Raw genomic sequence first — 21,161 nt, 5'->3', positions numbered from 1 at the left:
TGATATTTTTGTCACACCGAAGTACAATCCATTTCTGGTCATTGCAAATAAAAACTATTTTGCCGACCGACGAATCGATAGTGTGAGAATATGGTCGTGTATCGCAATGCATGCAATGATAATCCCTTAAAAAACTTTTCCCCGTCAGCCACCTGTATGCTTAATCAAGTCAAAAGTGCATAGATGCATCACTTTTCACTTTCTTCCTCTTAGCATACCTATATTCGATACCAACCTTTATACCATTTGTACAGTAACTATCCCTGTCGTCTCCCACATGCTTCCGAATTCAGAGGCAAAACAAGCTAAAAAAAAAAAAACGTTTAGCTGCGCCCCCTTATCAGCCTCAAGCCGCTGTAGTAATGAACTAATGAGCACGGTCGAAAATCGACAGTTCCTTATTATCCTGTGTGTATTTAATTGGCTGCGCCTTTTTCAGTTTGCTATGCTTCATACACCGTGCACTCGGAACGCCCACTGCAGAAGGAACGCTGTCGCTCCCAGCGCACTTTTATGCTGCGGGTTAGCGAGCGCAGTCTGCAGGGCGGCTTGGTTATCCGTCGCCGAACGCCGACAGATGGGAATCAACTGCTATTTAAAATCGGTATAATTTCCTTGCTTCTGATGAGATTTTTTGGTTCATCTATTCTTATATTCATAGTGTGTTTTTAACGTTTTTTTTTGTGCTCGATATAGATTGAAGAAGGCGTACCATCATTTGGCTTTAACATTTCTGCTTATGCCTATAATTAGCACATAAATATTTAATCACGAATGTATAAAACATCAAGCGATTCAGATGTACCAATATTGATATTGTATCATCATTAATCCTATATATTTATTGACCCTTGAATTTTGCACTGCCCTACGACCAGGGCTGCAGAGTCGATGGAATTTCGGCGACTCCGACTCCGACTCCGGCTTTCAAAAACCAACTCCGACTCTGACTCCGACTCCGGGTAGAACTGTCGACGCCGACCGACTCCAACTCCCGACTCCGACTCCGGATCCGGTTTCCAAAATTGACTCCGACTCCGACCCCGGGCAGACCTGCCGACTCCGACCGACTCCGAGTCCGACTCCGCAGCCCTGCCTACGACTAATCGACCTGACCTGCATGTGACACGTTTGACCTATAGGTATGGAACACCGTTTTCAGAACTCTTATTTTGACTTCATAGCGAAAGCGCACCATCGATTTTTACGGTTTTTCCAATACCATCGGCGCACGGAACCCCAGCGCCCCTCACCATTTTTTGAAATATGATCGTTTCATCCTGCATGGTACCCCTTCTGTGTCTCACGGTCTTACGTTTCATATCTACACTATGACGAACATATCACGTTATCTATGTTAATTATGACCAATACTAAGAAACCCATGTATGAGAAAAATGCCTAGTTTAGGACAATGCCAGTGAGTGAGTTGCATCATGCAAGAACGTTGCATTCCTCCTGGCAACTCTGTACAATACCCGTGCTGCCCCGGCCACAGCCGGGCCGTGGTTCCGTGCCCCGATGGGCGGCGATATACCGCCGCCCGTTCTCTGCCGGGACACCTGCGCTGGGGGCGGCTCGGGCCGCGCGACCAGACGGCCGTGTGCAGATCGGACTGCGCTCCGGCCGGCCAGTCGTGTTTACACGGCTCATCTGATGAGCCCGTGACGTCACTGCGGGACGGGATGACATTCCGAGCGGCACGAGCGGCACGGCACGGGAGGGACGGACTTGGGTACATACATGTCTATTACTTATGCATGTATGTACCGTCTCCTGAGATAAGAGAGGGGGCACTGTAGTGACCTGTGCCAGACGGCTGGTCATGACAGGTCGCTGAAAATGCACTGCAGTGCAATCAATTAGGCACAAAGTACAGACACTGCAGTGCAGATAACTGTATAATGTAGACCCTGCGAGGTACCGTCTGCCGAGTGCAGTACGATTCACTGCCCCCGTCCCGTCGCGGTCCGTCGATCGGCCCTCCGTCCGACCGAATTTGACCGTCACCGCAGCGGACGACTTGCGTCGCTCCTGTGACGTATCTCTCCGTGTTAAACGTCAGGTGCTGGACGGAGCCGATACCCAGAGAAGAGATGGCCTTTTCGTGTGACGTACCGCGATCGAGCCGCTCAGATTCCGGAATAATGAGGTGAAAATACACAGTGGTGTAAGCCAGCGGGCGAGAGAAGCAGGCCCTGGGCTATCTGCTCGTGCATGTCATCAATAAATTAAACAAATGGTGTCACGAATGCCTTTAGTGTTTTGTAAGCTCATTCATGGGCATGATGTCGGCATCCATGGTATGCATTACCATATGTGGAAATGGTGTGTGTATTTTTGTTTGAGGCCACTGACGAGGGAGGGCCTGGTCAGTGAGTTGCGGCGCCAGAAGGGGGAGCGCCGGAGGGAGGTAAATAAAACGTCATTAGAACCATACACCTTCAGCTCAGTCCTCAGATAGCCGGGGTCAAACGGAGGTCATTATAAATGAGAAAGAAAATGAAGTTGTAGACGATCCTCAAGACTCGATTTGAATATTATCTGGATCAATTGGTAAACCCTGGTGGGCTCACGGAATAAATGTGAGAGCCAAATGATCGTGGAAATGAGCCCTAATGGCGCTGTTTGCGTACTTTCGAGATTAGGTATATACAGTTTCCCAGCTCGACTCTTCTGAGTTCTGGGACGAGTTGTTTGCCGGTGACAAACGCCACGTGTTTTATTTCCAGTTGGTAGTCTGTATACTCTGTGCCGCAATAAATCACACGTTACATTGGTAGGCTGTGCCGCACTACACCACACTCAGTGATAGGCTGTGCCAGTTGCCACACTTTAACCCGCGCCCTGCTGGGGGGGGGGGTGTTTGAACACCCCCCCTTGTGGTTTTTCGCGAATATCTCAAAAACGGCGGCGCGGAGCGCCGCCGTTTTTGGTACACCTTATCACACATCAATTCTACACATGTTGTGAAAATTTCAGACCAAGGTCATTCAAGGTCAGGTCACCAGGTCACTTGAAGTGACCTCACCTCATAAAAAGTTTCAATGTCTGTCAAAGCTACACCGAGTGACCGATCGCTTTGAAACTTTCAGCGATTGCTAAGAGCAATAGAATGTACAAAATGTATATCTCAGAATTTTGATATCGATGACCTAAGGTCAGGTCAATTTTGCGACCTCCCCATTATAAGTCAATGGGAGAAAATTGAAATGCGCCTCTTTTTGACGAAGGACATTATAAACACTCCCAAACACTAGATTACAAGTGGTTTAGACACACTGAACATGAAAATGGTGTCGGTGACCCCTGTTTATGCCCTGAGGTCATCTTAGGTCACGAATAGTATCTAACAGTTTTTCGCAAATAACTTTTGATAGAGGCATGCTAGAGCGATGAAAACGCCTTAGATGTGTTCAGCTCGACGATACGGATCGACTGATATGCAACATGACCCTTCCCGGTCAGGTCATGACCTTGACCTGAGGTCAAATTTTCAAGTTGACCTTTAAAGGTCAAGTTATAGTTCATTCGACGCGTCTTGACGAGAGGAACACGATGCCGGTAAAAGTAAGCTCGTACAAGGCTTTGGTCAAAAGTAATTGCAGAAAAACTGTTTTCGAAAAAATCGGCTATTTTTGCAGTTTTTGCCCCCTGCAGGCAAAACCGTTGACGTTAGGTCAAATCTGAGAGAATTACTCAGAAAGGGCGTTAATAGGGCTATCGAATGCGCTTTTCCGCGGCGCTGTATCTCTATTGGTTCCCGAGTTATGCGTTGGCTTCTTGGAAATTGTCGACATTCGACCTGGAAATCGGCGAAATTTTGCCTTCAATGACCTCTGGTGACCTGACCTTTGACCTGACCAAAAAATTGACCGAAGTGATTTCGTCATTATTTTTGACGCTCTTTCGAACGCCGCCTTCGGCGTATCGCTACGTGGCCCAGGAGCCGAGTTGTGTTTGAACACCCCCCCCCCCCCAGCAGGGCGTGGAAATCCAGGACCCCCAGCCGGGCGCGGGTTAATACACCACTGAGTCAGTGGTAGGCTGTGCCGCACTACATTCACACATTGTGGTAGGCTGTGCCGCAGTACACTTCACTCAGTGGTAGGCTGTGCCGCACTTCACTGCACCCAGTGGTATGCTGTGCCGCACTACACTGCACTCAGTGGTAGGCGGTGCCGCACTACACGATACATTGGTGAGCTGTGCCGCACTACACTACACGGTACCTACATACATTGGACTAAGGTAGGCTGTGCTGCACTAGATGGAGTATGTGCGAGGGGAGAGGTATTTGAGACCCCACCTTTCCGTGCTTCTATCCTCAGGATACTGAAATCCTTCTCCTCCAAGCCGCAACTCCCCTCCGGGCTGGACAGGCAACTTTATCTCATGCGGGCTGCTCCCAATTGGAGCGGCACCGCTGCTCCTGAGTGAGCGCACCCCGTAGCCGGGTGCAGTGAGTGCCTTGGGGCTGGGTGGCCTGTCCTCTGGACGGGCTCAGCCCCGGCGACTCACTAGGGTGCCTGCCCAGACCAATGTCTCCCCTAATTCCTATCATCCTTCCGGCTCTGCAATGGTCTTGTCGACCGAAAGGGCCTAACCCAAAAAAAAAAATTGGGACCCGCGATCTCATCCTTTAGGTCAAAAGTCGCACGTTTGTTCCTCAAACGATGACGATCTGCTAAGATGTGTCGGATGGGAACTTTTGAACCGGTCGACATCTTTCGGTTGACGTCAGCAACACCTATCAGTAACAGGTGCCGGGGTTTCTGCCCCTCCATTTCGCGTATCGGTACAGTAAACCAGCAATGAATTCCTCCATGTAGGGCACACTCCGTGCAGTACATTAACAGCGGAAGTGGCCCGCAGGAACCACCTGCGTCCCTTTTGGGTAGGCCGGTGATCTCCAGAACTGGCCGTCTCCCTCTGATTGTATCCTGACCGTGCAGGAGTAGGGAGTTACCCCCGTTCCGTTCTCAGTATCAGACCGCACGGCACGGGTCCATTAAAAGTCCGCATTTTCCGCCGGCACCGGCCGCGAGGTCAGATCAGGCCAAACAACAACAGCCAATAGCAGCGAATTGGGCGACCGGAAAACCAGACACGGACCGCCGCAATGCCGGCCAATCGCGCTCTCAAAATACTCCCGCAGCCCCAACACAAACAGCCCGGGGAGCACAAAGCCTTAGCGGGCCGGTGGGTATCGAGACCGGGGATTTGCGTTCTTGGAAGCGCCCCAGGATCAGCTGGCGGCGGGTCATGGCAGGGTCGCTGGCTGCTCCGTGAACTGTGCCACCGGTAAACAGAGTACCGTGAACTCCGGCACTGTTTGGAGGTGGTATGCAGTGACCGCGGGCGAACCACGCAATGATATTCACTGCGCAGAGTCGTGGTAGGGAGGGGGGGGGGGTGTTTTTAGCGGTTGTAACGGCTCGAGATGGAGCCATGATTTCGGAGTTTGGGCCGCTAAAAGCTTCATAAACCATACATATTACGCGCTGACCACTGATGACATCGAATAACCCATCCATTGTGTACCAACTACCCACCAAAGGATCACGGTGATCGTTTGTGACAGCACCCAGCCGATTAACCCGGCCGGGCCCGGGGGGTAATCCCAACCATCGCAGCCCGGGGGGGGCGTTTTTCGCCCCCCCTGTCTAACTCCGTAAATAAGGGAGCTACGGAAACAAAAGCGATACCAAACGAAAGGTCCTTACGAGACGATTCTAATGCACCTAAAATTTTTGACCTCAGGTCAATTTTCAAGGTCAGAGGTCAAGGTCAAAGGCCAAAACCGGCACATGTGTAGTGATCTCAAAGTAAGCCTTCTAGAGGACGGCAGGCTGCATCAAACCGGCAAAATTGGGTGTCAAACGAAAGAAGAGAATCTGAGGATTCTGAAAATGTGCTCCAAATCAAAGGTCAAGGTCAAAGTCACGCTCAAAATTGACCTCAAACTTGGCACTTTTTCGCATATCTTGCGTGCTAACTTCCAAGATGTTTTGAAATGTTTTGAGGCTTATCAGTTCCCTATATGTGGTTCATCTTACGATACAAGGCTGCTCAAAGGTCAAGGTCACAGAAGAGTATCCCTGCTAGAGGCTATTTCACTGATTCAAGCTAGTAATAATAAATAAGACAATTTTGCCATCCGGAAGCTCTAAATGAAGGCTTAGAGGAAAATAGATGCCAGATTCGTGATCAGCGGGTACAAATCCATCATAAACGACCTTTCATGTGTCAAGGTCAACCAGAGGTCATTCGAGGTCACATGAGGTCAACATGAAACTTGACCTTTTCCGAACAAAATATATATCATTCGACGCGGCTTGACAAGGCGAATGCGATGGTACCACTGCCGTAGCTCTAGGACAATTTTTGTCGAAGTTATTTGCAAAAAAAACTAAAACCACATTTCGGGGTCGTTGACCTGACCTCTGACCTCAGGTCACCAAAACTATTTTTCTATTTTTCTCTAGGTCAAACGCTACACAGCCGTGCTCGTAATTTGTCTTTATCTCTAAAACTCTATTTTTAGCAGCTATTTGAAGTTTGCGTCTGTGACGCCGATTTTTGCCGTGCAGGGGTCTAGAAAAATAGACCTTGTGACGTCATCAAGGGGGCTAGGTCCAAATTTTTTACTTCAGAAGATGTCAAATTGATGGGAGAAAAGGTACTGAAAGTTTCGCCTTCCTATCCCTAAGCGTTCGGGAGTTATCGCAAATATTCGCCAGGGGGGGCGAAAAACGCCCCCCCCCCGGGCCCGCGAGGGTTAATTCACTGATGGAGCATTTATGACGATCGCACCGGTTGTAAAGATCAATCGCTTAATTTCTCGTCTCCGCTTCGGTATCCATTCTCCGAGCCATAACTCTCCGATTTTACAACGGCCGCGACAATATAAATCCATTTGTACCACAATGCGAAAACAACATTTGTATTCAAGTCGCACACGTGGAGCAGACATTGGCAAAAGTAGCTGCGAAGGGTTCAGGGACATATCCCTCATCCCCCGCCCTTCACAGATACCGCCCCCTCCAAAGCCCTGCCGCGAGATAGTCGCACAAAGCGCGACCGCTCGCACCCGCCCCGGGTCAAAGAATGATATACGAGGACAAAATCGCACGTAGTGAGACGGTATGTGACGTGGTGCTCTGGCTTCCGTCAAAACGACCCCAGTGGTTTGCGATACGACGCAGCACAAGGTTGAAGGTCCACTCATGGTGCGACGCAGCATATGGGGTCTCCTGCGAGAATGGTGACGACACAAACTAGGAAGCGAAATGTTACGAGAAAGGCAAGCGCTACAATATGAGCGATGGAGTTCAAGCCGGTTGGAGAATGATAAGGCCATATAACCTGTGTTTTTTATGCTTGATACGTAAGCGGGCGAACCAAGTACGGCCAAATCATGCGGATCTGAACACACTCTCGAGACTTGAACTAAAAAACAGCCTTATAGAGTCTCAGCCCTCAAGTCAATGGAGTACACAGTTTTTAACGTCCACATGAAATTCCATTTATCAGTCAACCACACAGCCTCTCACACTGTCCTCTCCCTCACTCTCCCGCCCTCCCCCCTCCCTCCCCATACACACTACACTGAAGTCAGCGCCGCCTTATCCAGCACACTCTGCAGAGAGCTGGGCACCCACACTCCGCCGTCGTTCACGAAGATCACACTCCTGTCCAGGTAGATACTCAGACCGCCACAGCGCAGGACCGGCTTGCCCTCGTGGAACTTGCCCGGCAGCGGGTGGAACAGGATGCCGCGCTCCTCGCAGCGGCGCTCCAGCAGGTCGCGGAAACCGATCGTGACAGAGCCGGAGGCGGTGCGGATCGCAGCCGTCAGGTCCTGAGGAAGGTGACGGGAGGAGTTAGTGGGAAGCAAACACGTTGCAAACGATATGGAGTTGACCTTAATGGATATGGGGCCATATTTTGTAGAAACAGCGATTAGGATATTTTTATTGTGCGTTATTGTTCCAACCCGGATGCTTACCTACTAATTACGTGATTGCAGTCGATGTGTTTAGACAAATTCTAACGGTGCGTTCAAATCAATCGTCTTTTGTTTGTTTTGTTGGGTTAGGCCCTTTCGGTCGACAAGACCATTGCAGAGCCGGAAGGATGATAGGATTTAGGGGGTGACATTGGTCTGGGCAGGCACCCTAGTGAGTCGCCGGGGCTGAGCCCGTCCAGAGGACAGGCCACCCAGCCCCAAGGCACTCACTGCACCCGGCTACGGGGTGCGCTCCCTCGGGAGCAGCGGTGCCGCTCCAAGGGAGCAGCCCGCATGAGATAAAGTTGCCTGTCCAGCCCGGAAGAGGGTTGTGGCGTGGAGGAGAAGGATTTCAGTTTCCTGAGGATAGAAGCACGGATAGGTGAATCAATCGTCCGAAGAATACGGATGTCATTCTATGTTCTGCTTTACGAGCCATTAGCAAACAGTCAACACAAACACTTTCCTTCCCCGAAACGTCACCATGAGGCCACCCACCCCATCTATCGCATGGAACCACTACCCCTACTTCCCAGACCATCCGACAGAGGCGCTGCCCATCACCTACCTCCCGATTCCTGATCTGGGACGGCGTGGGCGCCGGCTGCGGCGGCGGCGGCGGCGTACTGCTGGCCAGCAGGTGACTCAGCTCCTGGTAGGAGACCGCCTGGCCCGGGTTACTGGCCGCCCGGTTCATCAGCTGCAGACCCGTGTTCAGGTGCTCTGAGGAGGAGCGGAGCGGTGAAATGAGATAAGAGAGATGGATCAAAGCGTTTATATACACTGGCGTGAAGGCATTCCTAAACGCCGGTGAAAAAGCATGAAAAGTGATGTAAGATGGTCTTGGTGCTTGTGCACGTTGGATGGAGCGGCACTGAAATGAAACATCTCTCGAAAAAAAAAACGTTTACGCTTATTACAATAGGATGAAGGGACCATGATAACGTGGATCAGCTCACCTCTAACGACGGCATGTCCGACCAGTTTCTCGGGAATGAGCTGCTTCCAGCCCAGGTACCACTTGGTCACCTCCTCATAATTGGGCGCGTGGTTCAGCCACGTCACCAGTACCTGCGGATGAGGTCAGGTCAGGTTACCTTTTCGTAATTGGACGCTTGGTTCTGCCAGTTCACCAGCACTTAGGGTGAGATGTGGTCAGGTCACCCAGTGTCGACAACACACCGGGCCACAATGTTGTTACCAAAACAAGTGTAGCACGGGTATGATACTATGATAACCGAAGGGTATTCCACCGGCGAAGCACCACCACTTTTTAGCAGCATAGTTTTCTTATTCACATTTCACTGGGTCAGGACTCACCTGCAGCCATTTGGGGAAGAAGAGTTTGTCCAGAATACTGACTAGGTGGACGGGCGAGAGGAGTTCCTCCCAGTCCATCACCCAATTCCACTGGTCCAACACCTGGAAGCAGAAGGGGACAGAGGGTCAGGTCCAGTCCATCACCCAGTTCCACTGGTCCAATACTTGCACCGGTAGTCCATAAAGCATAGCCGTTAGTGAGGGCGATTTGACCGACGTGGCTGGTATGCTATCTACGATGTCGGGACACGATAACTGAACATTGTAACATTTAGCTAACGTCCATCAGCTTGAAATGAAATGGAACTGATGGCGTCATACTTTTAACTTTTTCCAGTCCGAAATCAACCTAGCCAAACGAACAGAATACTAGATGTAGTACATCAATTCCTACTCCCCGTTTGCATTCAGAACATCGTTCCCCCTCCCGATACCCTCTATGATCATCACTCAGCTGTTCACCGTCCCCACCACCCATCTGCCCATCATCCCTCCCCTCGGCAGCCGCCTCACCTGCTGGTTGGGGTTGACGACCAGTTCCGACATGGCCAGCTGCAGCTTGGGCAGGATGTTCTTCACGAGGAACGCCTCCAGGCTGCCGGGAGCCATCACTCCCACCCAGGGCGACAGGATGAGACGCGCCGAGCGGTCCGATGGGTGCCACGCCAGCAGCGCGCTGGCCAGCTTATGGCGGATCGTCGGGTACACAGACTCCAGGCGCTGGTCTGAGGGAGCGCAGAGACGGGGTGTGTTGAGACGGATAAGTTATACGATATGATATACTAAATTTAGATAAATGAGACCATTGTCCCGATTAGAATCCCCTGCCTTTTATATTTTTGCCAGCATCGTCGTTTATGCCTGGTGTTGAAAAGAAAACAAGTCGACTGAAATGCTTCAGCTAGATCTAAGACCTGACGTTAATGTGCACAATCACTAATTATGATTTCTGACCGTATGCTCAACTCCGGGGCTTGGGCGGGTTCCGTCTCGCCCCCCCCCCTTCCGCCCCTCCTACTAACCCATGATGGGCATCCAGGGGTGTATCCAGCTGTGGATGGCCCCTGTATCCCCCTCCCCACTACTGACCCATGATGGGCATCCAGGGGTGTATCCAGCTGTGGATGGGCACTGCGTCGGTGAGCGGGTTCCAGGCGTCCACCTCGGTCTGCAGCCGGGGCATCAGCAGCTGGTCGCAGACGTTATCGAAGATCCAGCGCGGCAGCACGGGACGCCACAGCTCCAGCAGCTGGGTCAGCTCCGGCTGCAGCTTGGGCTGCCACAGACTGATGGCCTGGCGCACCGGCGGCATCCACAGCTCCCAGAGCAGCCTGAGAGAGGGGGATGGAGGGTTAGCAGAGTGACGGCAGGAAACAAGGGTTGAATTGTGATTAGCAGTGGGAGAGGTCGCTATAGCTGCTGGCGGTCGCAGTTCGGTCACCTCATTCTCTAGCAAATTTAATTCACTGGTGACGAAATGTTACATTTACTTAGGTTTCAACATCACTGATGAAACAGGACCAATGGCACGTCATTTGTATCCGTGCCAGGCTACTGGCATTATTTAGTATGGATATAAATCAGTTACCGTGTAAAAGGACACGAGCCAAGAATTCACGTTACATGGGAGCTCATATTAATGGCGCGATGAAATAATATGACAGCTCCCAGATTGAAAAGCAACATTTTCGCAAGGAAACCTCAAAGGCCAGCGGGAAACCAATGGAGCATTAGAAATTACCGCCAAGGATAACAAGAGCCTGGCATAACGACACGATGGCTGACTGCCAACACAACAAAATAAATCACCACACCGACACACCAGCTCATCATTCAAATCCCTGCACAAATGGTTCACTCGGCTCCCGAATCGCAACCGAGCGACAGCTTACCGGGAGCTGATAACGCACCTCTCTAGCTCTCTCCAATATCTCCCTCCAAAATTATTATAGTACTCTGCACGCAATATCGCAATCTCATGGTCATTACCTAATTAGTTACGTCACTACCCCTCCCCCAAAAAAATCAATACTAACGTTCAACATCATCACCCACACTATCAGCAGCACCATCGCCATGACCCACCTGTGGTAGACGTCCACGGGCGTGCCGTACTCCATCTGCGGCTTGTCGCTGCTCTCCAGAGATTCCTTCAGCTCAGCAAACACCTCGGTGGCGAACTTAGGGTTCTTCAGTGGGTTCCACATGTTGAGCAGCTCCTTGACCAGCGGGAACACGTAGTCGACGGCCAGGTAGTCCAGGTCGAACACGTCAAACTCGATCGGGTAGTCCGTCTGCGGAGAGAGATAGGGGTGGAGGTAGGTGCGTTGGTTAGACGACAGCAAGTCTCTGAGCGGGCGTGGAGTGCAAACAACTCAAATTTGACTTGTCATTAAATGTACAACGAACGGGACCCTATCACATTAATAACATATGTAGGTAGCGATGATTTTGGACAGAAGAACTATGCACCACTCCTGTCGTTTGTTCATATAAATTTTCCACAGGTAAATCACACCATGCTAGAGTCTCCATACTTGCACGGCGGAGATAACCTCTTCTGATAAATCAATCCCAAAATTTGACTACATACCTTCAGTTTGAGGAACATCTTGCTCATGACGTCCAGTGGACTCGGGTTCTCCGACCCCGGTTTGTGGGCCTCCATGTAATCCACGGCGCGGGACACGTCCTCGACGCGTTCCAGCTGCGACTTGTGCCGCTCGATGGTCTCTGAGAGCTGCGCCTCCTCGTGCTCCAGGGTCACCTGGCGGTCCCGCTCGTAGCGCAGAGACCGGTCCGAGCGGATAATGTCCTGTGGGGCGGGGGAGGGTTAGAAACGCCGCTGGACGGATGCAGTACTGCTGGTGGAGGTGACTGAATGCGCGCCTACAAGTGTTCACTGTTTAGTGCATAGTTGATCAAAATGTTATGCGTCTTTTCAAGAGACAGAAACACTTAGAAAAAAGCGGGAGCTAAAAAAAACGACCCTCCGAGTTTGCCAAAATGCTCTTCAAAAGATGTGGATTCCTCTCATCTTTACGCCACTCCATATCACTTCACCTCCCGGCACGCCCAGTTCTGACCTGTTCGCAGAGGTCGACCATCAGGTTGATGTTGTGCAGCAGCTCGGGCATGTCGAACGTCCTCTTGGAGTCGTCGTCGTCGGCCGTCTCCGTCTGGGGCGGGGCGCGCTGGCCGTGGATGGCGTGGTAGCCGGAGAGCACGCGCTGCTCGCGGCCCGTCATGTCGATCACCTTAGTGCGCGCCAGGTCGCCGCCGCTGCTGACGGAGACGGGCGGAGGGGAGGTCAGGATGAGGCTTCAGTCGGCACTCCCAGGAATTAGTCAGTCCATCCCACACCTTTATTTAATTATTTATCGTAACCTTTGGCTTCATTGTCGCCCTATCCTTCATCGAATAAGAAGGCCCTTTTCTAACCATCACATTCAGCCTACCTGGACGAAACTCCCGGTTTCAGCGTCCTCGTCTTGCCCTCCTGAAGCACCTCATCCAGCGTTTTGTACACGTAGTCGACCTTCTTGCGTCTGGGTCCACGCCGCCACTGCCCCAGCTTCTCCTTAAACTCTCGCTCCGGCTCGTCGCCCTCCTTGTCGGCGGCCGGCGTCGGTCGGGAGGCGGGCTTCTCGGTCCCGTAGGCTCCGATCGCGCCGCGGCCCTTCCGCAGCTTGGCCTCCACAGGGGTGGAGATGCCCTGCAGGTTCTTACCTGATGGAGGGAGGGAGGACGGTGTTAGTGATCACTGATGTGGTGATAAGCGAGTTGTTACTCATTACTGATAAAGTTGTGAACGAGAGATGAGCCAGAGAGCTCTTGTGAACTAGCGATTACGGCTGGAGAACGTAATTTTAACGATAATTCCTAATAAACCAAAGGGTCGCTTATGAATTGTAACCACATTATGCACTTCAAAGCAGTTTGTGCCGCACAACAGACACGCGGATGGGCCATTTTAACACAAAATCCAGACACCGATCCATCGCTTCACGCCCACCACCCGACTATGACTTCACTCACCGAGGCCGCCGCCCTCCCTGAAGCCCATCTGTTTGAGCAGCTTGGCTCCGATGCCCTTGGTGTGTTTCTCCCAGTGTCCGATGTCGCCGAGTCCGGCGGTGGGCCCGGCGCCGCCGGTGCTCCGCAGGCCGGCAATCTCCTCCCGGCTCGGCCCGGCGCCCGACGACTGGAACCGGCGCTGCTTGGGACCCGAACCGAACGCGCGCGGCAGGCCGGCGCCCAGCCGCGGCGCCGCCTCATCCTCGTCACTGCCGGGCGGAGAGGGGACGATGAGCTAGGTAGGTGACGCGACCGGGTGATGCTACAGACATCACCTGGCAGATACTGATACATCATTCAGTTATGTTAGCTGAATTAACACAGCAATGTGTAATCTACAAAACCAAAGACACATGACTCACCTGGAGCCGGCAGGTGGGCCGTCGCCATCGTCGTCTTCGTCATCGGACTTCTTCGTCGGCACAGCGTCCTTTCCGACCTGGTGAATGCCACCTGTACACAGGCACAGTGTCAGATGCGTCGTGCGTTAATGGCAGAGCTGAAATGGTAGTGAAAGAGTGATTGGAAAGATGCATAGCTTTAATTCACACCAACAAACAACGCGGATACTTGGTGAAAGTGATTCTCTTTCATCAGCATCATTAATTCATCTCACAAACTTGACAAGCATCATTAGTTCATATCAATATAATTTCTGGTCATTTAGACAAAAAGGCACCATGCCAGTAATTTGGACGAGGTATACGATCATTCTCACCTTTGACAAATCCCAGCGGAGCCGAGTAGTTGGGTTTCCGTTTCGGTTTCGACGGGCCGGCCTTTTCGTCGCCGCTGTCGTCGGCGAAGACGCCGTAGATGCGCTCCTCGCGCGTCTGGCGGAAGCCGCGCCGCGCGTGCGGGTTGAACTCGGACTCAAGGTCGTAGTCTGTGACCTCGAACGCCTCCATCTGGTCCCCCATCTTGGTGACTCTGCCACTGAGGTGGCTTCAGTGTTGAGCAACAGCCAACAGGTCTTGATGCCGTATGCGACTAGAATCACCAGTTCTGGAGACATTTGCACAAATTTTGCTGTAGGCTGCACATTTGTGGGTTTAAGGTTGTAGGTTTGTAAATTGTAGGTAGGCTGTAGGTATGTAGGTTGTAGGTTTGTACGTTGTAGGTTTTAGGTTGGTAGGTTGTAGCCTGTAGGGGAGAGCGGGGCCAGTTGAAACACGGGGTCAGGTGAAACATGGCTTTATTTTCAACAGTATGCAACATTTGGCGTTGCCGACACCACTGCGCATCCGCGCTCGACCACTTCCTTTGTCAACGGCGTTTGGGCGGCAAACGGACGGTAATTTTGAGTTGACACTTGTTTTTGTGTTTTTGAGGGGCGTTTGGGAGAAATCGTTTTTATGAATATTTTGTGATATCTCATATACCTTTATTTGCTGAAAGAAGAACTCCTGGCTCCGGAATAACACCTTATTTGGCCCTTCATTCAGCATGATGCCGTCCCTCCAGCTCGTCTGACATGTGCTTTACGGCGCGTGCGAGATGGCGGGAGCGGATGGGGACAATTGAAACGCTTCTCTGAGGGTCAGTTGAAACAGGGCCACAGGCCGTTTCAATGGACCCCGGTGACCTTTGCAATGGTTATTGTTCAGGGGCTGTAAACATTAAAGGAAATAGTCCACCTTTGAAATGAGCTTTTAAACTGAAATAGTAGTTTAATAGAGCTCAATTTTTGACCCCTTTTCTCCAGCCTTTTGCTTGAAAGCACGCTATAGCCTGATATATTTCTCATTTTCCTCATCCGCCCATTTTACCATAGTCTATGTACTTTATGTCACCTATTATGAGGAACTTTACACTTTTAGCTTTCCAACGACCTATTGAATGTAGCATTTGGAAAAGTAAACCGGACAAAATATCTCCCTAAGAAAGTGGCCTTAAAGAGGAAAACATCCCATTGTTAAGGATAGGTGCAATTGACCCCATTGGGCTGGTTCAATTGAACCTCGCATCGGGGTCATTTGAAACGGGCGTAGAGCCGTTTTATAAGCATGCGCTTGGCAGCAAAATATGTTTGAAACATAATTTTACATATCTTAAAATAAAGCCAAAAGAGCATATTTTTTCATGGTATTGTGCATTTTTCGATATGACAACTAGATCTCGCTGTGCATGTCAATATATAAAAAGTGGTTCAACTGGCCCCGCTCTCCCCTAGGTAAGGTTAGGTCAGGTTACTGGTCTGGTTATGTTTTGTTCTGTAATACCTATGATTTGATGAAGACCTCTTTAAGCAAAATTTGGGTAAATATCTAAAAAACTGACGAGTCTTCGGACTTTCCGCAAAAAGGTGGCAGCACTACTATGATAATATATCGCCTTGAAGTAAACTAAGGAGCGGAGAATTGGGAGTCTGTTTCATATATTGTTGAAAGGATATTCCGAGGTGGAATGTTTGGAAACCATTCCAAATGATACCTTTTAGCATTCAGTAGCATTTGAGAGCTAATTAGCTAAATCGCAAACCCTAGGTCGCGTCGCATACTTTCACCTAAAAGCTTACCAAATAAACGAATCCAGACACTGGCTTCTTGAAACTACTACAGGACAATCCGGATCAAGGCAATATAAGTTCCATATATATCCAGATAGCAAACGCAAAAAAAAAACTCACAAAACAAAACGCAAATGTAAACGTCCTGGCTTTCGTCTTGGCTTCCATATTACCCTATTTCCGTGAAAATAACGAAGGAAACTCATCAGTGTGAAAATGAAAACAAAAATATAAATAATCTTTTTGACCCCGATTCTTCATTTCAATTTCATTAACAATTTTTTAAAGCACAGACAACTTTTAAGCATATATTTGTTGAGAAATTGATTTGGTAGATCACTTACGATGTATGGTACGATGAGGAATTTTCCTGAATATGGTATCAATTAATGAGAAAGTGTTGACGGCGCGACTCGTACATTTGTGAAGCTCTTTTTTTGTGTTCAATTATGTACATTCTCTGAAGTTCACGAATAATTTCACCAATAGATGATCGTAGAGGGTCAGAAAAGCCTTTAACTGCTCATCAGCGAATTCATTTGAACAAGCAGACATCGACGTTTCTTCAGAAAGCGTGCATGAGGTTGAGGGTTAGTTGTTTACTTGTAAAATTTCACATAATTAGTACCCGCATTAATTTCGTTGGGCCAATTTTTAGCTCTACAACCCCGCCCTAACCCACGAAGAAGAAGAAGAAGCTCTACAACCTGGTATTATGTGCGGGATTCGTTTCATACTCCTTACGGATGCATCTGTGGATGTGAGTACCTATATTTCATTTTGTAGTCAACATCAGACAGGGCTGGGGATTTGGATTGTTCGTACCATACCTGTCTGTTATTTTGGAGACTGTTGAAATCATTGAAATAGAAAAATCATGAAATTGAGGCTGGGAAATAGAATGGTTCCTATTCTGTCTGCTTGACAGCATGCTTGATGCTACTTTCTGGCCTTTTTTGTTGGCAGGCCTTTGTGAGTGAACTACTGGACAGACGTGGGCCCGACTATCAGGCCTGCCACTCGGGATGGCTGTGTGGGCAACTGAAGTTTCTGGCACATGGGTATGTGCTATGGATGAGAGGGGATGATGCAACTCACCAACCAGCTGTCAACGAGAGTGGTGACCTGCTCCTGTGGAATGGGAACATTTTTGATGGAGTCAAGGTAGGTACCTACATTACATTGATCTAGCATGATGAATCAATCCATTTATTGATACGTATTATTTTCTGTCATTTCAGAAAAGTCCAAGTTTGTTTCTGATTAATTGTATCATGGTGACTATACATTGTCAGAGCATGTGTGTTGTTTTACAGGTCCCTGATGGTGTTTCTGACACCAGTCACCTGGCGGCTCTGCTGTCGGGTGCCTCAGAGTCTGCGGTGGTATCCACTCTGAGCTCAGTGTGTGGCCCGTGGGCGGTGGTCCTCTGGCAGTCGACGGAGCGCCGGCTCTGGTTCGGCCGCGACCCGCTCGGCCGGCGCAGCCTCCTGTGGAACGGCTCCCCCGGCCGGCTGAACCCCTCCTCCGTAACGCTGACTTCGGTCGGCGGCCGGCACCGCGCCGACCTCACCGAGGTGCCGTGTCTGGGCCTGTTCTCCGTCCACGTCCCGGCCGACTGCGAGTCGATCGCCGACCTCCGGCTGCGGCTGCACCCCTGGAGTCACGTGACGGTCCCGGACGCGTGGCGGCCGTCTGTGGCACCCGGCCCGCCGCTGGAGAGCCCCGCCGTGATGACGGTCAACCCGGCGGTACCAGACGATGAACTCAGAACACTCCTCGACGCTGGTGGAGGCCTGGAAGAGGCGGAGCGTCTGCCTGGCATGGCGGCCGCCATGGAGCGGTTCGAGGCGGCCATGTTGGCGGCGGTGAGGCGCCGGGTGGGGAACATGCCGCCGGTGTGTGCCAGCTGTCTGCAGTCCGCCGCCGCCGCGGGGAGCCGGCCCGCAGCCTGCCCCCACCCGCGTCTGGCGGTGCTCTTCTCCGGCGGCGTGGACTCGATGTTAGTTGCGGCGATGGCCGATAGATGTCTCCCCGATGACCAGCCCGTGGATCTTCTCAATGTGGCGTTTGAGCGGCCGACACAGGCACAAACGCCAGGGAAGGATGGGAGAAGGAAAGCTGGTCGTGGCCGGTTGACTATTTCGGGGACGACAAAATCGGAGACTGCAGAGACGGAGACACCGTCTGAGTACGACGTGCCCGACCGAGTGACGGGACGGGACGGATGGCGGGAGCTGCAGACGATCAACCCGCGACGACGGTGGAACTTTGTCGAGGTAAGCCGGAAGGTGTGGAACGGTGGACTGGCTTGATTTGGAGAGTAAAAGCGTTTTGCACTTGCATTCTTGATATTGATCTGGAACTAAAATAAACGTCGCACACAACTGCTCACTCGCTCGATAAGCAGTATCTGATTGATCTCGCCGATAGAAGAACTAAAAAGACCTTTACCCCAACGCACTCAACCACCCCGCCCGTTCCTCTCAGGTGAATGTGACCGCCGCGGAGCTGTCTCGGTGGCGTGCGGCGCGGGTCCGCCACCTCATCAGTCCACTGCAGACCGTCCTGGACGACAGTATCGGATGCGCGGTGTGGTTCGCTGCCAGAGGTGCCGGGGAGCTGGCAGGGGACGGGCTCGGCCGCCGGGCGTACCAGACACAGGCCAGGGTCAGTCAAAGGCGGGTGACATGGGACTGTCGGACTATTTTAGGAACTTGATTTAGAGTACCTAATTGCAGCCTGCAGGACGCAAAAGTTTGATCGTCAGCGACAGCTTTTTGTTGATTTTGCAACAGTTCATGCTGCTAAAAGCTATCATATGTAACAAATTGGAGTATTTAGCTGCTTACATACCAGGATCTTAAAGATAGCTGACTTATATTCGCTATGGCAACGAGCACAAGCCATCGTAGGTCAGCGTTTTGACAGTAGCTTCCTGTATCGTTCGCCAGGTGGTGCTGGTGGGTATGGGCGCCGACGAGCAGCTGGCCGGGTACGGGCGGCACCGCTCCGCCTTCCGAGACCGCTCCTGGCCTGGTCTGGTGGCAGAGATCCAGACTCAGCTGCTGGCCATCTGCGAGAGGAACCTCGGTAGGGACGACAGGGTCATCAGCGACCACGGCAGGGAGGCGAGGTCAGTGGCGGGGGGGGGGGGGGGCAGGGGACCCTACGACCGGGTCATCAGCGACCACGGACGGGAGGCGAGGTCAGGGCGGGGGAGGGGTACAGCTGGGGCGAGGAGGACTGTTATCAACGACCACGGAAGGGAGGCGAGGTCAGTGGCGGAGAGGGGCGCAAGGACGGGTACCGGGGGAGGGATGACAGGGTCATCAGCGACCACGGACGGGAGGCGAGGTCAATGGCGGGGAGGGGGTGCTGAAGGGGGTCATCAGGCTATCAGGATGTAAGAAGTGACCAGTGCCACAGTTTTCATGGATTGGGCGTTACGCGCTGAAAGGGTACTGAATCTCTTGCGACTATTTTTCGTTTGAGCTTACCTATTATTTCAGTCGTATCCGTCGTTTCATGTTCCTACGGAATCCAGTAACGTTGACCGGCTGGCAAGGTCCCGTGTCGCCACGCTCCAGCTCCCCGGCAGCCCCACTGACCCTCCCTCCCTCTCCCCTCCCGTCAGGTTTCCGTTCCTGGACGAGTCGGTGGTCAGTCTGCTCAGCTCCCCGGCACCCCAGCTGACCCTCCCCCTCCCCTCCCGCCAGGTTTCCGTTCCTGGACGAGTCGGTGGTCAGTCTGCTCAGCTCCCTGCCCATCTGGCTGAAGGCGCAGCTGGGGCCCGGCTGGAGCGGCTGCGACAAACTGCCCATCCGCCTGCTGACCGCCCGCTGCGGGGCTCCGGCCGCCGCGCGGCGCACCAAGCGCGCCATCCAGTTCGGCAGCAGGATCGCCAAGCTGGAGAGCAGGACGGAGAAGGCGGCGGACGTGTGCGACAGGCTGACGGAGGCGCCGGCGGGCGGCGGAGACGGGACAGTACGGTCGGAGCGGGTGACAGCCGAGTCACACGGCGGTGAGATCCCAAACCAGGCCACGCCTGCGGTAGTTGAGAAGTTCCTAGACCACACAGATCTCGCCAAACTATCTCTATCCGAACCCGGTGGCTGTGATTCCAATAGTACGGGGAAACCTCTCCCTGTGACGCATGTCACGATCATACAGAACAGAAATGACGGCATGTTGTAGTGTTTTGATTGCATGCTGTGCCTTCCGATCATGTTGTTATACGCTTATTTCATACATCATTTACGTGCTCACTGGCGGATCCAGGCTTGCGTTTTGGGGGGGGCCAACTCATGCAGGAGCCAAACCTAGGGTACCCCCAAATCCTGTTTTCTCATCGGATTTAGGCCACTTATTTTTCGTCACAGCCCTGACACTATGAATTTTTTTTAACTAAAAAGAAAAATATATAAATGGTAGCCCACCCGACCCATGCCTTTATATTATTTTGTAAACACTTACCATTGTTTTTATCGACCAGTTAAAGGGACCCTCCCACCTTAACATTAGATTTGAGCTGAGATACCCAAAATGGGGTCCCTGGCTCAAAATTACCGGTTTCGGCACGCACTCACAACATCGAGAAATGCCTTAAATCGGAAATATTGAATTTCAAAATTGCAGCATTTTGATTCAGAGGGGCTAATGCTTTTGGATACCCCTCTGAATGTGTGACGTCAGCGGAGATCTAATGATTTTTTAATATTTTACTAAAACGTTTGGTAGCATGCGGTGGTATAGGCTGCTTTGCGCGCAACAAATGCCGCACTTTCAAATAAAGTCGCTAGGAACAGCAGCGGATATCCCAAAAGTAAACAAAAATAAAAGTCTAATCTCTTGAAAACCGGTGAATATTTTTCGATAAAATTTGGTAGATATTCGTTTTCGCCCTTTCTGAACCTAGCGACATCACTTTCATGCCAATTCATTAACTTTTTTGAAGGTGGGAGGGTCTCTTTAACCCGCTTCGAGTCAGTGCTTGGGTCCCTTTGCGGGCCGGGAGGTGGTAAAACAGCCCTGTCTAACTCGGCTCCTGGGCCACGCCCTGATTGAACTATGTTTCATTATCGTTTGGGGGAGGGGAAAACGGGCCACTTTAGGCCTCTGGGAAGGGGGCATGGCCCTAAATGCCCCCTCCCTGGATCCGCCAGTGTAAGAAGAGACCATTGGAGCTGCAGTTGGGTACCTCAGACATCATGGTACACCCTCAGATGTATGTATAGGACTCGC

General features: G+C 51.5%; 2 protein-coding genes across 7 annotated transcripts; one reads left to right on the top strand and one right to left on the bottom strand.

Annotated features, from left to right (window-relative positions):
- Positions 1–6,930: 6,930 nt before the first annotated feature.
- On the bottom strand, positions 6,931–16,065 carry LOC122394658 (tuftelin-interacting protein 11-like). 6 transcript variants are annotated; one of them, XM_043391671.1, is made up of 14 exons: positions 15,927–16,065; positions 14,127–14,398; positions 13,771–13,861; positions 13,370–13,617; positions 12,790–13,060; positions 12,418–12,616; positions 11,925–12,146; positions 11,417–11,625; positions 10,421–10,662; positions 9,845–10,056; positions 9,332–9,433; positions 8,971–9,082; positions 8,580–8,734; positions 6,931–7,864 (listed from the first exon to the last, which is right to left on the bottom strand). In XM_043391671.1, exons 2-14 carry the CDS (start codon positions 14,326–14,328, stop codon positions 7,607–7,609), a joined length of 2,523 nt encoding a protein of 840 aa, XP_043247606.1. In that variant the 5' UTR covers positions 14,329–14,398; positions 15,927–16,065; the 3' UTR covers positions 6,931–7,606. The 6 variants fall into 6 exon arrangements, with proteins under 6 accessions (XP_043247606.1, XP_043247610.1, XP_043247604.1 ...); XM_043391675.1 differs by having other exon boundaries at positions 12,418–12,613; XM_043391669.1 differs by having other exon boundaries at positions 14,127–14,413; positions 15,927–16,059.
- A 434-nt stretch (positions 16,066–16,499) lies between these two features.
- Positions 16,500–20,185, top strand: LOC122394657 (asparagine synthetase domain-containing protein 1-like). The gene is made up of 6 exons (XM_043391668.1): positions 16,500–16,677; positions 16,884–17,081; positions 17,234–18,196; positions 18,408–18,587; positions 18,872–19,053; positions 19,637–20,185. The coding sequence occupies exons 1-6, from the start codon at positions 16,633–16,635 to the stop codon at positions 20,112–20,114; spliced, it is 2,046 nt and encodes a 681-aa protein (XP_043247603.1). The 5' UTR covers positions 16,500–16,632; the 3' UTR covers positions 20,115–20,185.
- Positions 20,186–21,161: the final 976 nt, after the last annotated feature.

The sequence above is a fragment of the Amphibalanus amphitrite genome, unplaced genomic scaffold (genome assembly GCF_019059575.1).
Source record: "Amphibalanus amphitrite isolate SeventyFive unplaced genomic scaffold, NRLGWU_Aamphi_draft 000603F_arrow, whole genome shotgun sequence".
Classification (NCBI taxonomy): Eukaryota; Metazoa; Arthropoda; class Thecostraca; order Balanomorpha; family Balanidae; genus Amphibalanus; species Amphibalanus amphitrite.
This window is presented reverse-complemented; position numbering and strand designations above follow the sequence as displayed.